The following is a 14,767-nucleotide window of genomic DNA, read 5'->3' on the forward strand; positions in this document are numbered from 1 at the left end:
CGGATAGTTTTATTATCTCAGACAGGAAGAGTACCACTATACTCAACAATGACCTTGATTATAACTCTCTTTTGATTCCGAATCATAATTATTAGTAAACTTGACAAGATTATTATTGAATAAACTGAATAAACAAAAAAAAGAGACTACTGCACTAATACCTGCTACGGATTTCGTGAACGGCACTTGTTACTACAAAAGTTAAAAAGTAGCTCAGCATATTAAATTATCCATCAAGCATATCAAACTCGTCCATAAAACACTTCCCACCAAGCCACAAAGTAAATCGCAAGGTCTATTTTTTTGTACAGCGCTTGCACGAGCAGTACTGGGGACCACACCCTCTGGAAATACCTGAAGGGTAGACACAAATGGCCTAACCCCTCCGTCTTGAAACATCCAGCCAAATTGCAGCGGATCCAGAAACTGTGGCTTTGCTCATTTGCTTGCAAAAAAATGTCCAACTGCAGGTACACGCGCTTATCATGACACTCAAAGGCAGCGTCAGATGGTGGCAAATACTTAAGCTACCGCTTTCGGGGGTACAAATGCACTCTTAATTCATTAAGAGAGGTAAAGTGGTCTGGGTCTTTTCCGTATGAGGCAACAAAGACCTTTTTGCAAATCACACTGAATTTTTCTAGAACCGCAGGGTTGAGATTTGGCTTCTGTATCTCTTGCACAAGCAAAGCAATCGGTTTCTCTAATCCCCATTTCTCGACAACCTTGGCCACCACTCCTTTTCCTTTAGAAATAAAGTATGTTATAGCGTAATAGTGTGATAGTATATTTAGAATTAGTATATTGTTTAATTTATTAAATTCACAGCTACGTTAGAATCTATCACAGTCGAATCTGAGCTGTCACTACCAGCATCATCTGAATCTATTAGAACAGCACTGTATTCAAATTCTTCAATCATCGCCTTAACTTGTGCTGCCATATCGCCAGCCGAACTGTTCCTTTCAGATGGTAAAACGTCCCTTTTCGAGGATCCACAAACTTGATTAACTGGCTCCCGAACTGTGTCCAAACTTCTTTTTAAGCCAAAGCAGTCCATGCGTCTGCCCAACAAGTCCATTGTCAATCAAAACCTTTCTTAGCTTTTCTTTGAAATCAGAAATGTGGTAAATCCTTCCTTCTTTAAGCCTAGACTCAACCCCTTCTAAGAACTGGGCAAATATTGTTTTGTTCACATCATGCACAACGTCACATTTTAGCTTTGTAGCCATAAATTCGTCAATGCACTTTTTGTGGTACTTTGCCTCAGCTGCTATTAGGTCAGTCCCACTAACTCTGCTGAATACCACTGGCAGTGTGAGCCAGAAAAGATTAGCTTTCAGGACAATAGCTTCACTGCGAGAAAAAAGTTTTAAAATTGGATAACTTTCGAGTTTTTTTTTTTACTGCTTCCTGCTTTGGAGCAAAACAAACAAGTTTTGTATGAGAAGGAAACGGCTGCAGGTTTCGAGCGCGTTTTTTTTCTGGTAGTGCTTACATTTTCAATGCTGGAACATCCCTCTGGAGAAGAAGTTCCTCTCCTGATGGTGTAAATAAGCTGGCGGTGACAGCTGGAATGCCATTTCGGGCTTTTAGACAAAAAACTGTCTTTTGTCGCCTCAGTCAGCAATCTTCTGAACTTGGGATCAGCAGATGTTTCCAATGTCTCAAGTAGCTTCTTAGAGCTTTTGATGATTGACAGGTTTTCTTTCTTTCCATCTTGGCAAACAAAGCATAAAGAAAAATCAGTCTTCCTAATTTTTTTGGGGCTGTCAAAAAATCCAACCGTTTTCTGTAGTTTTCCATCTGAAAGAATAAATTAGTGAGGAAATTGTACACCTGGTTAAGTTTATGTTAAAACATGGCTAACAATTCTGGGAAAATAACATTTGTTTATGGCTTAACAGTCTGTGACATTTCTCTAGATAAAACCTAGTTTTGTATTTGTTGTAGTCTACAACTTGTATTACAGGAGTAATTTAATGTAGCTTTTACACTGGCAAGAATTCCTGTCGAGTAGAAAGGAATTTGGTCTATTTGGAAGGATTCCGATGGTGAGTAGAGACTAGAATACGAATAGGAAAACGTCTAGCGGGCCGGAATTCGTGCCTACTTTAACGGAATCTCGCCAACAGTACTGTTAAAAGACAAAAAAAAAGTTTAAGCTAGCTTCTGAGCGCAGTATTCATCACTGCTGAGTTCATAAATACTATCAAAACATGTCAGTTGGATAGTGAATTTATTCTTGTCAGATTTTCAGGTTCGAAGAATTATTTTATCCCCAAGACCGGATTCAAGCTTCCCTGTACCGTACTTAAACAAAATCACTTTGGCTACTACTATTAACTCGGTAAAAAGGACTGACTGGCACTGACAGCAAGAAGCAAAGTAGAGCATTAGCCTGTGAATTAAGTGTGATGCTGGGTGTATTTGCTAAAAGAAAAAACAGACTATCCCTAGATATCCCTTAACTTGATTAGTATTTTCTTTTATTTCAATGATATTAGTCATTTAAGAACCAGAAAAGAGAGACTGTTCACACAAGAGGTCAACACTCACCGGTAGTTGAGAACCCAAAAGAGTAGGCTAGAGAACTGTCAAAATAGAAATAAGGCGGAGACTCGTCTCCAGCAGCCTGAGCAAAATGATTTGATCATCATGACATATAGAAATATGTTGATTGAATAGTTTTCAATATAAAAAAAAACAACGAAAACAAAAAACCATGTACAAACTCATTATTTTACGGAAAACTGAGGAAAACGATTTGATCATGAAAATATATAGATGGCTCAAATACAACTGCTCTGTAAAGCGATCGAAAAATCTGTTCGAAATGATTAACCAATGATATAGCCAACTTTTTCTTGGAGAAGAGGAAGAGGGTCATTGGAAGCAATCTTCAGAGGTATTTCTTCTCTCTGTATGCTTGTAGAAATGTCTGATTTTATACCCAGCTCATACATTCTTTGCCATTGACCTTTTTTATATGAATTTTTAGTTGTGCTATTTGAGAATAATTTATTTTTAGCCTCGTAACGGCGAAAAGGTCGATTCAAGTGCATCAAATCCAAATGGCATTGAATTTGACAATTTATATCTAGACATGAATGGTATCATCCACCCTTGTACTCACCCTGAAGATAGGTAAGATTTCAAATTTTATGCTGTGTTTAAGAAGTCGCCCTGAATAAGTGCAGTATTAAAAGTAAAACAGGGGAGGGGGTTACGCTGGCTTCTTCTTCTTAATGGTAGAGATATACCAATTGAAAATGGTTTACAGTGTCATGTTTATTTTCAATCTGGTTTAATGCTTATTCTGTGTTCGGATATCAACAGTGGAGAGGGGAAGAAGTGAGGCTGTATATTCCATTTCACTGTCAAGCATTTTCTTAAATCCCATTTCAAACAAAATAGGGGAGCAAGTTTAACTAGTACAGTGATAATATAAAAATAAATACTGAATGTTTCGAACGCACATTCCGATAGGGGTGCCAACTGTCCCTATAAATTCCCTCCCCCCTCTCGATTTCAAAAATACCTTTTTGGTATTTTCATTTAAAAAATAAAAAACAGCAAAATTACCTCCCTAGATTTAATAAACTAACACACCCCTTCCCCCTTAAATTTTCATAAATTGGTTGTGCTGAACCCCAAGTTGTTTTTTAATCAAAAGATCAACCAACAAGTAAGGCGTAGTTCTATTTAACGAGACAAAAAACTAAATACAAAAATAGAACAAACACTCTTTTCATCTGTCGGTTTTATTTACCATTTCATAAGCACTGTTCTTTTTTTAAACGTAGGGTTCCTTCTTTTAGAAATACACTTCTTAGAAATACTGTCTTGGAAATATTCTAAAGAAGTATTTCTTAGAAATGCTTTCGTAGAAATACTACTTAGAAAAGGACAAGTGCTCCTTTTTCTTGTTACAGGTCAGTGGTCAATAAAGCGCGGCTCCAGAGCAGGGCTGCCAACTGCCGACGCCAAAAAAGAGTGCAAATCAGAGGCTAAAAAGAGTGTAAGTTGTTAAAAAAGAGTCTAAGTAAAAAAAATTCGACGTTGCGCAGCCCCTTCCACCGTTCTGACCACTCTTACGCCTTTTACAAATAATTTTCAGTTATCCTTCGGACAGTAAACATATTACCTTTAAATGTATTTAAAATAGAGCAAGGAGGACTCTCTACGCAAATCAACCTCTAAATAATGGGTTAGATAATGATTATCATTCATTTTTTTGTGCTGAAAAGGTAATCCTCTGCTGGAAATTTGTAAGTGTTTATTTTGATTGCTTGGATCTTAAAGTGAACTGTAGTTGACTGCATAAAACGTTTAGTAAAGTTTTGTCTCCATTTTATCCAAATGTTTTGAAAGATGTTTATAAGAAATGTTTATCAAAATGTTTATAAAAGGTACAAATAACTGGTCGTGAACTATACCTTTTCTATCATCATTTCATAAAAGAGTGCAAAGAGCAAGTAATGGACAAAAAGAGTGCAAATCCGGTCCATGGTGTGAAAGATTGCAAAAAAAAGAGTGCATTTCACACGAAATGTGTGCAAGTTGGCAACTCTGTTCCAGAGCCACATGTGGCTCTTTGGTCCCTTAAGTGCGACTCTGGCATAAGTATCCAGGGAAGGCATGATAATATTTTCAGTAAAAAAAAAACTTGGTAAGAAAGAAATTCCATCTTATTTTGACAAATTAAAATTCTTCTATAAATCGAAAAGATAAAGAATTGTTGTGCAAGTTAAGAAATTTTAAGAACAAAGCAGATGTTTTTAGAAGACCTAAAGAGTTGCCATTGTCTTTCAAAACCATCAAGAACAATTAAAATTTGTTCGAATATAAACACACAGTATATGGAAGATCTGAAATTGGTTTCACCTTTATCAATAGCAGCTGGTAAGCCTTGTGACGTAAATGATACAGCATAAATTCTACTTTTTGTCAGATTTATATCTCATTCAGACCCTAAGAAGAATTTTTAGGATTGTTACCACTCAGGGTTCAGACACTTGAGAAGATATCGCAAGTACTGTAATTGAATGTATGGAGCAACATCATATTCACCTCTAAAAAATTGTGTTGATTTCAACAGATGGGGCGCAAAAGTATGATCGGCGTGAGAAAAAGGGTTTTGTTACTATTTTGAAAGAAAAAAAAACTAATCACGAAATACTTGTTTATCATTCACCCTGAAGTGCTTCGTGCGCAAGCATTCCTCGAAGAAATTGTAAATTGTTGGAATTAGTGGTTACAATAATCAACTGAATTTTAGCTAAAGCAAGACATAGCCAATTCAAAGATTTTTTTTTATTTGAAATGGTGAGTAAGTACGCTAATCTTCTGCTTCATAACAAGGTAAGTTGGTTATTAGAAGGAAACGATTCAAAACGATTTGCGTCTCTCTTTCCAGAAATCAGTGCATATCTGATTGAGAAGGGCGTTTAATATCCAGAGCAAACCAACGATGAGTGGATCCAAAACTTGTAAAAGTAGTTTGTAAATTGATGGAATTAATGATTGCAATAATCAACTCTATTTTAGTTAGAGCTCTTAACCGTCGCCGATTCAAAGATTTTTTTTATTATTTGAAACGGCGAGTGAGTATGCTGGTCTTCTGCTTCATAACGATCACAGCTTAGATGTACAATACAGTTATGAAAACTCCTATCTTGCCCACGAGAAGCTTTTGGTACATAGCTCTTAACTTGGCACCTCCTAGATCGTACTACAACACCATAGGTGGGAACGCAATTTTGTTTTGTCTGTCCAATTGCTCCGATCTTTTATATTCAGATTGCCAGTTTCCTGTCTCCAGCCGTTTGCATCGCAACTGCGCACTGTGTTCCAAAAATAAATTGAGTTTTCATAACTGTATTGTATATCTAAGCTGTGATAACAATGTACCGTCATTATTAAGAGGGAACATCTCAAAAAGTTTCGTGTCCCCTTTTCCAGAAATTAACGCATTTCTATTTGAGAAGGGCTTTCAATATCCAGAACTAACCAACGATCAGTGGGTCCAAAACTTTTATGTCACAGTAGACATTGTGCATAATCTAAGTCAGCTTAATGGTAAACTACAAGGGAAAGGAAACTTAATTTTTTCCATGTTAGAAGAAGCGATAATGTTCGAATAAAAATATCCATTTTGCTTAGATTATTGAAACATTGTTTCACTTCCCGAACCTGCTGAAGTATTGCCAAGAAAATAATTCCTCTATTTATAAACACTATTATAAAACAATAAATTCAAATATGAGGAAAGTTTTTGTCAGCAGGTTTCAGAAATTTAAAAATAACAGAACAACTTTGGCATTTCTGAAAATCCTCTTAATGCTACGATAACCGAGTTTAAATTTTCTCCTTTTGAAATTGACATTGGTAGTTTTGAAATACAGCTGAGGGATTTAAAAACAAGGAGATATGACACTAAATTCGTACTTCTTTGTGTTGAATTGGAGTGGGGAAGAAAAATATAATCTTAGTTTGCAACACAAGTGGTCTGCTTTGAATGATCTTGGCGAAGGAAGACATTAGCAGTTTCAACCCTTAAAACAGTATTCCTGGTTCTTACGATCAGCTGAAATAGCTTGCGTGCTTTCCCTTATTGGTTCCGGATATATATGCGAACAATTTTTTTCAAGCATGAATATTGTCAAGAGTAAACTGAGAAATCATCTTATCGATCAGAATTTGGAATCATGCCTAAATTAAAAGCAACAATATATAGACCTGACTGACAAACTTTATACAAGGAGATGCAAGCACATTGTTCGCATTAATGAGTGTTATTTAAGTGTGAAACCTAGTTTTATTTAGTGTACCCTTATCTAGTGCAAAAAAATTTACTAAACAAGCAGATTTGGCTCCAAATTTTCTAAAAATTGTTATAATGTTCATATTTGGCTCTTTGGCTAATAAGATTGCCGACCACTGGTATAGGCGATTTTATGCACATCCAGTAAAATATGTCGCTGTGTACGTAATTGTTAAAATTTTGAAATCAGCAACTTTTGCTTGATTTAAGTAAATAGTTGCAAGTAGAAAGTAAAGGGTCGACTTAAAAAGTCAGAAAAATGTTGTAAAGGAAAAAAATTGTGAAGTCTGGTGTCAAATAAGCCATTCAACGGTGATTTGGTTCATTAGACAAATAGTATCAAAAATATAAACTCAAAACATAGATAGTTTGTTTGCCTTCAGAAAGGGAAAACCACAGAGATGGCATTATCATATATAAATTCGGTAATCAATGGAGCTCTTGATAATAAGCTTAAAGTAGCTGGTCTGTTTTTTGATTTGGTTAAGGCATTTGACACTGTTGACCACTAATTACTACTTCAAAAATGTGATTTTTATGGACTAGGAGAGGCTACTTTAGCTTTGCTTTGTGATTATCTCCAAAACAGAGAGCATTATGTTCACATTAATGGATTTTCTTCAAGTAAGAGTCTTGCTGAATTTGGTATCCCCCAGGATTCTGGGTTAGGTTCTTTTTTTTCAAAGATCTCCCAAATGCTGTTGCAGCTACTTCTAGAATAGGGGATATAGTGGATACCGCACCTTCGGGAACCAGGATCACTACACCCTTATTTGCTGATGATGTGACATTGATGTGTGTTGCTTCAACTGAACAACAACTTACCTCAACAATTAATGCTGCAAGGGCTATGACATGTCTTTGGTTGAAGTTGGCTGTTGTATTTGAGTACTGGCAATCTTCTTATTATGCCATCATAGATTTTATTAAATTGGCTGGATTTTTTTGCAGTGTTTCCTTTTTTTATATTTATTTTGTATATATTTTACCAAGCCTGTTGAAAATTAGATCTATGAATATAGACCATTAACACCCAATATTGTGCTGCCCCTCTAAAAAAAAAAAAAAAAAAAAAAAAAAAAAAAAAAAAAAAAAAAAAAAAAAAAAAAAAAAATTAAAAGGGAACTTAACCGATTTGACCTTTGAGACTCCCGCATTTCTATTTGTTATGCCTGGAACTTGAAGCTTATACCAATTCCCAAAGGGGAAATTACCATCCCCTACCAAATATCAAAGGAGGAATGGACACCGAGTTATTTTATAGCTTTAGATTGCTATCGGTTGGGAACAGTTTTCCTAATAAAATTTATTTTGCTTTTTCAATGCAAATAGTCAATGGTATTGTATTAAAGTTTAAAACTTAAGCAAATTCCAGAAGGAAAAGTTGCAATCTATAAGTTTATATTGCTATCATTCGGCTGATTATTTCCCAGTGAAGTATCGTTGTTTTCAGCGCAACTGAGCAATGTATAGCATTAAAAATAGGAAATTATTGACAATTCCCAGTGCTATCTATGTGCTTGGAGCCTACCTATGGGTTTATATACCTATTGGCTGGCGAATTGTTTCTCTAATGAAATTATTTTTGCTTGTCGACACAACTGAGAAATGCTATGTTGTAGTTGTTTTCTTTTTTTTGTAATAGTAATAGAATGAATATTTGCCTGTATCCATAAAAAAAATTGTGCTAATTCATTGATTTTCTAAAATTCTATATTGTCTCCCGTTCTTTGATTAATTTTTATAGTATTTTGCAATTAAATTCTGCTATGATTGCGTGGTGAAAAAATTCAACAAACACACGACTAAGAAGAACTAGGTATAAAGTCATTGATTTCTGATTAAATAAAAAAAATACAAGTTTTTTTTTTAACTGAAAGTAAGGAGCGACATTAAAACTTAAAACGAACAGAAATTACTTCGTATATGAAAGGGGCTGGTCCCTCCTCAACGCCCCGCTCTTTACGCTAAAGTTTGACACTTTCTCTCAACTCTACTTTTTAAAACAGTAAGAAAATTTTGCGTAAAGAGCGGGGCGTTGAGGAGGGACCAGCCCCTTTCATATAAGAAGCAATTTCTGTTCGTTTTAAGTTTTAATATCGCTCCTTACTTTCAGTTAAAAAAACTTTTTTTATTTAATTTCTGAACGTTTTTGAATTAATGCATGTTTGGATTTTGGCTCTCCGCAGATGAATAATTAAAACGGAATTTGCATATTTATTTTTTTGGCTAAATGGCTTTCTCACAGTTTTGATCGAATGATTTTGGGAAAAAAGGAGCGGCGGAGGAGGTCTAGTCCCCCCCCAGTTTTTGGTTACTTAAAAAGGCAACTAGAACATTAAATTTTTTAAAAACGTTTTTATTAGTAAAAGATATACGTAACTTACGAATTAGCTTACGTAACGAACTTTTGTATTCGTATGTTTTTATTATGTATATGAGGGGGTTTACCCCCTAAGCAGTACCTCGCTGTTTACAACAAAGCTTAAGTTTTGTCTCAATTCCTTAAGAATGACCCCTGAATCACAAAGGCCGTAGAATAAATAGTTGAAATTACTAAAAATACTTTAGCGTAAAGAGTGAGGTATTGAGGAGGGGATGAATCCCTCATATGCGTAGTATTTTTTGTTCGTTTTAATGCTGCTCCTTAGTTTCAGATGAAAAAACTTTTTCATATTTATTTTTTATTGTTTTTTTTTTAAATAATGCTAGGAAATCCTGCGCTCCCTTCATGGAAATTTTCTTCCCCCATGACAAATTAATCCATGGAAAGTTCCCCCAACATATCCCCCTTTTCTCAACATCTCCCCCCCCAACCACAAAAATCCCTCTGAAAACGTCTGTACACTTCCCAATAACCATTACCATATGTAAGCACAGGTCAAAGTTTGTAACTTGTAGCCCCTCCCACGGGGACTGTGGGAGAGTAAGTCGTCCCCAAAGACATAGTTATAAGGCTTTTCGACTAAGCTGAATAAAATGGCTATCTCAGAATTTTGATTCGATGACTTTGGGAAAATGATTAGCGTGGGAGGGGCCTAGGTGCCTTCCAATTTTTGCGTCACTTAAAAAGGGTACTGGAACTTTTTATTTCCGTTAGAACGAGCCCTCTTGCAACATTCTAGGACCACTGGGTCGATATGATCACCCCTGAGAAAAACAAACAAACAAATAAAGACGCATCCGTGATCTGCCTTCTGGCAACAAATACGAAATTCCACATTTTCGTAGATAGGAGCTTGAAACTTCTACAGTATGGTTCTCTGATATACTGAATCTGATGGTGTGATTTTCGTTCAGATTCTATGCCTTTTAGGGGGTGTTTCCCCCTATTTTCTAAAATAAGGCAAATTTTCTCAGGCTCGTTACTTTTGATGGGTAAGACTAAACTTGATTAAACTTAAATATTTAAAATCAGCATTAAAATGCGATTCTTTTGATGTAACTATTGCTAAGAAAATTCCCCGTTTTTTAGAGTTTTGGTTACTGTTGAGCCGGGTTGCTCCTTACTACAGTTCGTTACCACGAACTGTTTGATATATTATACCCAAATTTTTGTAGCGGGCTATCCGATATTCCGTTCCCTTAAACCGACATAGAATGAAATCTTTGAAAAAGTTCGCATGTAACGCCTCTAAAGCTTATTATTATCATTATCATTTAATTTTTGACTTACATTATACAGAGATATAACACGTGTAGTAATACGAAGAAAAACATACAAAAATACAATGTAAATCAAAATAGAAATCAGATGGAAACCAGTTACAGAGTAACATAAAAATCAAAGACAATAAAACAAAAGAGAAAAAGCATAAAAGGAGGGGAAAAGAGAAGAAAAAACAAAAAAACTCACAACTTGCCAAAACTAATAAAGCAGTAATGTAGAGAAAAATGGACGCAAGCTGTCTTTATTGTTATTATTATTCAATTTTTGCTCACTCTGTACAATACTAAGAAACGGGGAGTAACAAAAGAGGGGAAAACTAAAGTTAAACAAACAAACAAAAGGAAAAATAACTTTCGATTGAAAAAGCTGATAAGATGATGATGCGGAGCAATACGAGTACAAGCGGTATTTCATAGCTTTCTACGCAGTACTTCCAATTTTACTGTAATATCAGGATCAAGAAATTGTTAATAAGAACCGGGTTTTTTCTCCAAGGAGGAAGAAACAACAAAAATTTTCAAAATCTCAAATAACTATTCCGGATTCTTTTTAGTCCTTTTTTCTTGAGAAGGGGAAAAATTCCAGAAGCAAAAAGAATTGAATAGTCGCAAAAAGTTGAGTAGAGCTTGGCCATCGCAAGTTTATTATGTTTACCTTTATTGGCAACAATCTTAGCATATCCTAATTGGATTTTCTTATTAATATCGGAGACTGTGTGCTGGCGTCAGCTTGGAAGAATATTAGTAAATGAAATACCAAGCAATCGAAGGGAATCTACTAGAGGGATAGTAAAGCCACTACAACGAAGGAGGGTGCTAGAATTTCTGTTTAAAGACAGAAATTCACATATATCTATATTAAGAGAAAGTTCTATATCTGAAAAAGAAGTAGCAACACGAGAAACTATGTTAGATAGTACGGCTTATAAGAAGCAGGTCATCAGTATAGGAAAGATACGAAACATGAGAAAAACAGAAAGATAGGTAGCCGGTATCTTTGTCAGAATTCCATAAATACATAATTTATATAGGGTTAGAGATAAAACTCCACCTTGCCTTAGACTACTTTACACTTTTAGTAATAGTAGCTGGTTACAATTTCACCTTGTCAAAACTCTGCCTCCGAGCATCCCCTTGTCAAAGGAAGATTTTTGCATTACATTGTAATTATATTTTTCTAGACCAGCCCCCAAAAATGAAGATGAAATGATGGTTGCCATATTTGAAGCTATTGACAGGCTGTTCAATATAGTTCGTCCAAGGAAGGTTCTATACATGGCAATAGATGGTGTTGTGAGTATTTTAAACTTGCTAATTTTTTAAAGTTGATAAACACTAAGTCCGCTAAAATGTGTCACTCGTTTAGTGCCTTCAGAAAAACTAAAAATATTTTTCATTTCCAGATAAATTTTTTGTTATTATTTGTATGTTTGTCTTTTCAATCGTTGATCCCGTCTGGTTGATCCATCCGGGTAAAGTTAATATTGTGTTTTGGAAATCTCTAGTGTGCAGGGCATTTCGCTCTGGCTTGGTCTTCAGCAATTAGTTAGTGGTGGGTGATTGTTATCATTCTATTTTTACCGTTTGTTTTTGTCCCTATCTTATACTTTTTATTTGTTCTTTTTTCTTTCTCCCTGCATTCCTAGTCATAAAACTTTGTAGGGGGGAGGAGGGTGTATATAATAATAACAATAATTTATTTTTTGCCCTCTTTCGATTCTTTACAAAAATGCACTTGAGGAGTAGGTCTAGAAATAAGAAAATACACGCAAATAGTTAACGATTATACAGTAAAGTGACTAAAATGTCTAACGAAGAAAGAGAAACAAGCAGAAACTGAAATCAAACAGTTCGTGGTAACAAACTGTATTAAGGAGCGACCCGGCTCAATAGTAAACAAAACTCTAAAAAATGGAATTTTGATACCAATAGCTACATCAAAAGAATCGCATTTTAATGCTGATTTTAAATATATAAGTTTTATCAAGTTTAGTCTTACCCATCAAAAGTTATGAACCTGAGAAAATTTGCGTTATTTTAGAAAATAGGGGGAAACACCCCCTAAAAGTCATAGAATCTTAACGAAAATCACACCATCAGATTCAGCGTATCAGAGAACCCTACTGTAGAAGTTTCAAGCTCCTATCTACAAAAATGTGGAATTTTGCATTTTTTGCCAGAAGGCAGATCACGGATGCGTGTTTATTTGTTTTTTTGTTTGTTTTTTTTTTTCCCAGGGGTGATCGTATCGACCCAGTTGTCGTAGAATGTTGCAAGAGGGCTCACTCTAACGGAAATGAAAAGTTCTAGTGCCCTTTTTAAGTGACCAAAAAAATTGGAGGGTACCTAGGCCCCCTCCCACGCTAATTATTTTCCCGAAGTCAACGGATCAAAATTCTGAGATAGCTATTTTATTCAGCGTAGTCGAAAAACCGTATAACTATGTCTTTGGGGACGACTTATTCCCCCACAGTCCCCGTGGGAGGGCAACAAGTTACAAACTTTGACCAGTGCTTACATATAGTAATGGTTATTGGGAAGTGTACAGGCGTTTTCAGGAGGATTTTTTTGGTTGGGGGAGGGGTTGAGAAGAGGGGGATATGCTGGGAAGGGAGAGCAGGATTTACTAGCATTATTTAAAAAAAAAACAATTTAAAAATAAATATGAAAAAGTTTTTTCAGCTGGAAGTAAGGAACAGCATTAAAACTGAAAACAAACAGAAATTATTACCCATATGAGGAGCTCACCTCCTTCTAATACCTCGCTCTTTACGCTAAAGTATTTTTAGTAATTTCAACTATTTATTCTACGGCTGTTGTGATTCAGGGGTCATTCTTAATGAATTGGGACAAAATTTAAGCTGTAGTGTAAAGAGCGAGGTACTGACGAGGGGGCGAACCCGCTCATATATTTAATAAAAACATGAGAATACAAAAGTTCTTTACGTAAGCTAATTTATAAGTTACGTAAATCTTTTACTAATAAAAAGATTCGTAAAAAATTAAAAGTTCTAGTTGCCTTTTTAATTAACCAAAAAATCGGAGGGTAACTAGGCTTCCTCCCCCGCTCTTTTTTCTCAAAATCATTCGATCAAAATTATGAGAAAGCCATTTAGCCAAAAAAAAAGAAAAAAAAAATGCAAATTTTGTTTTGATTATTCCTCTGCGGAGAACCCTGCAGAGAAAAATCAAAACATGCATTGATTCAAAAACATTCAAAAATTAAATAAAAAAAATCAGTTTTTTAACTGAAAGTAAGGAGCGACATTAAAACTTAAAACGAACAGAAATTATTCCTTATATAAAAGGGGCTGTTCCCTCCTCAACACCCCCCTTTTTACGCTAAAGTTTTTTACTGTTTTAAAAAGAAGAATTGAGAGAAAGAGTCAAACTTTAGCGTAAAGAGCGGGGCGTTGATGAGGAAGCAGCCTCTTTCATATACGAAGTAATTTCTGTTCGTTTTAAGTTTTAATATCGCTCCTTACTTTCAGTTAAAAAAACTTGTTTTTTTTATTTAATCAACACTAAGACACAGGTGCTATATTATGCCCTATTATGTAATGGGACATAAAATCAGGCCACATTCTTGGTCATAAATGTGAAGGGCTTTTAAAATCTTTTAATTGTTTGAATTATTCATTCCTTGATTGCTTGAGTTGGCATTTTGACTCATTAAATATTTAACTGAAACTCCAGTGTTTAACTTGATATGTATTATATTAGTTTAGTCTTCATATTAGTTTGGTTTTATATACTGAGTTTGGTCATATCGTATTATATTAGTATATAAAAGAAGGTTAAGTGGAAAATCCGATATTTTCTTACACCGGTCTTCAGAACCAGTCGATAATTCCTCCATCTTAGCAGGTATATCGAAAACATGGTATTTTACTAATGTATGTGTTCCAGAACAACAGAGGAATATCAATAAAATATTTAGCATACCCGTAAATTGGACCCTTATTGGTTTTTTATCCCTACAAAACCAACAGGAGGATATCAAGAAAATACTTGGCATACTAGTAAAATTGGACCCTTATTGATTTTTTATCCCTAAAAAACCAACAGGGGGATATCAATAAAGTACTTGGCATACCCTTAAAATTGGAACCTTATTGGTTTTTGTCTCTAAAAAACCAATAGAGGGATATCAATAAAATACTTAGCATACCCGTAAAATTGTACCCTTATTGTTTTTTTATCCCTAAAAAACCAATAGAGGGATATCAATAAAATGCTTAGCATACCCGCAAAATTGGACCCTTATTGGTT

General features: G+C 35.0%; 1 protein-coding gene across 1 annotated transcript in view; it reads left to right on the top strand.

Annotated features, from left to right (window-relative positions):
- LOC136028943 (5'-3' exoribonuclease 2 homolog) overlaps positions 1–14,767 on the top strand; it is a 147,524-nt gene that overhangs the window by 37,427 nt on the left and 95,330 nt on the right. The window contains exons 4-5 of the mRNA XM_065706930.1: positions 3,032–3,147; positions 11,677–11,788. Of these exons, the coding sequence (XP_065563002.1) occupies positions 3,032–3,147; positions 11,677–11,788 (228 nt within the window). The remainder of the gene's footprint in view (positions 1–3,031; positions 3,148–11,676; positions 11,789–14,767) is intronic.

This window comes from Artemia franciscana, chromosome 7 (genome assembly GCF_032884065.1).
Source record: "Artemia franciscana chromosome 7, ASM3288406v1, whole genome shotgun sequence".
In the NCBI taxonomy this organism is placed as follows: domain Eukaryota; kingdom Metazoa; phylum Arthropoda; class Branchiopoda; order Anostraca; family Artemiidae; genus Artemia; species Artemia franciscana.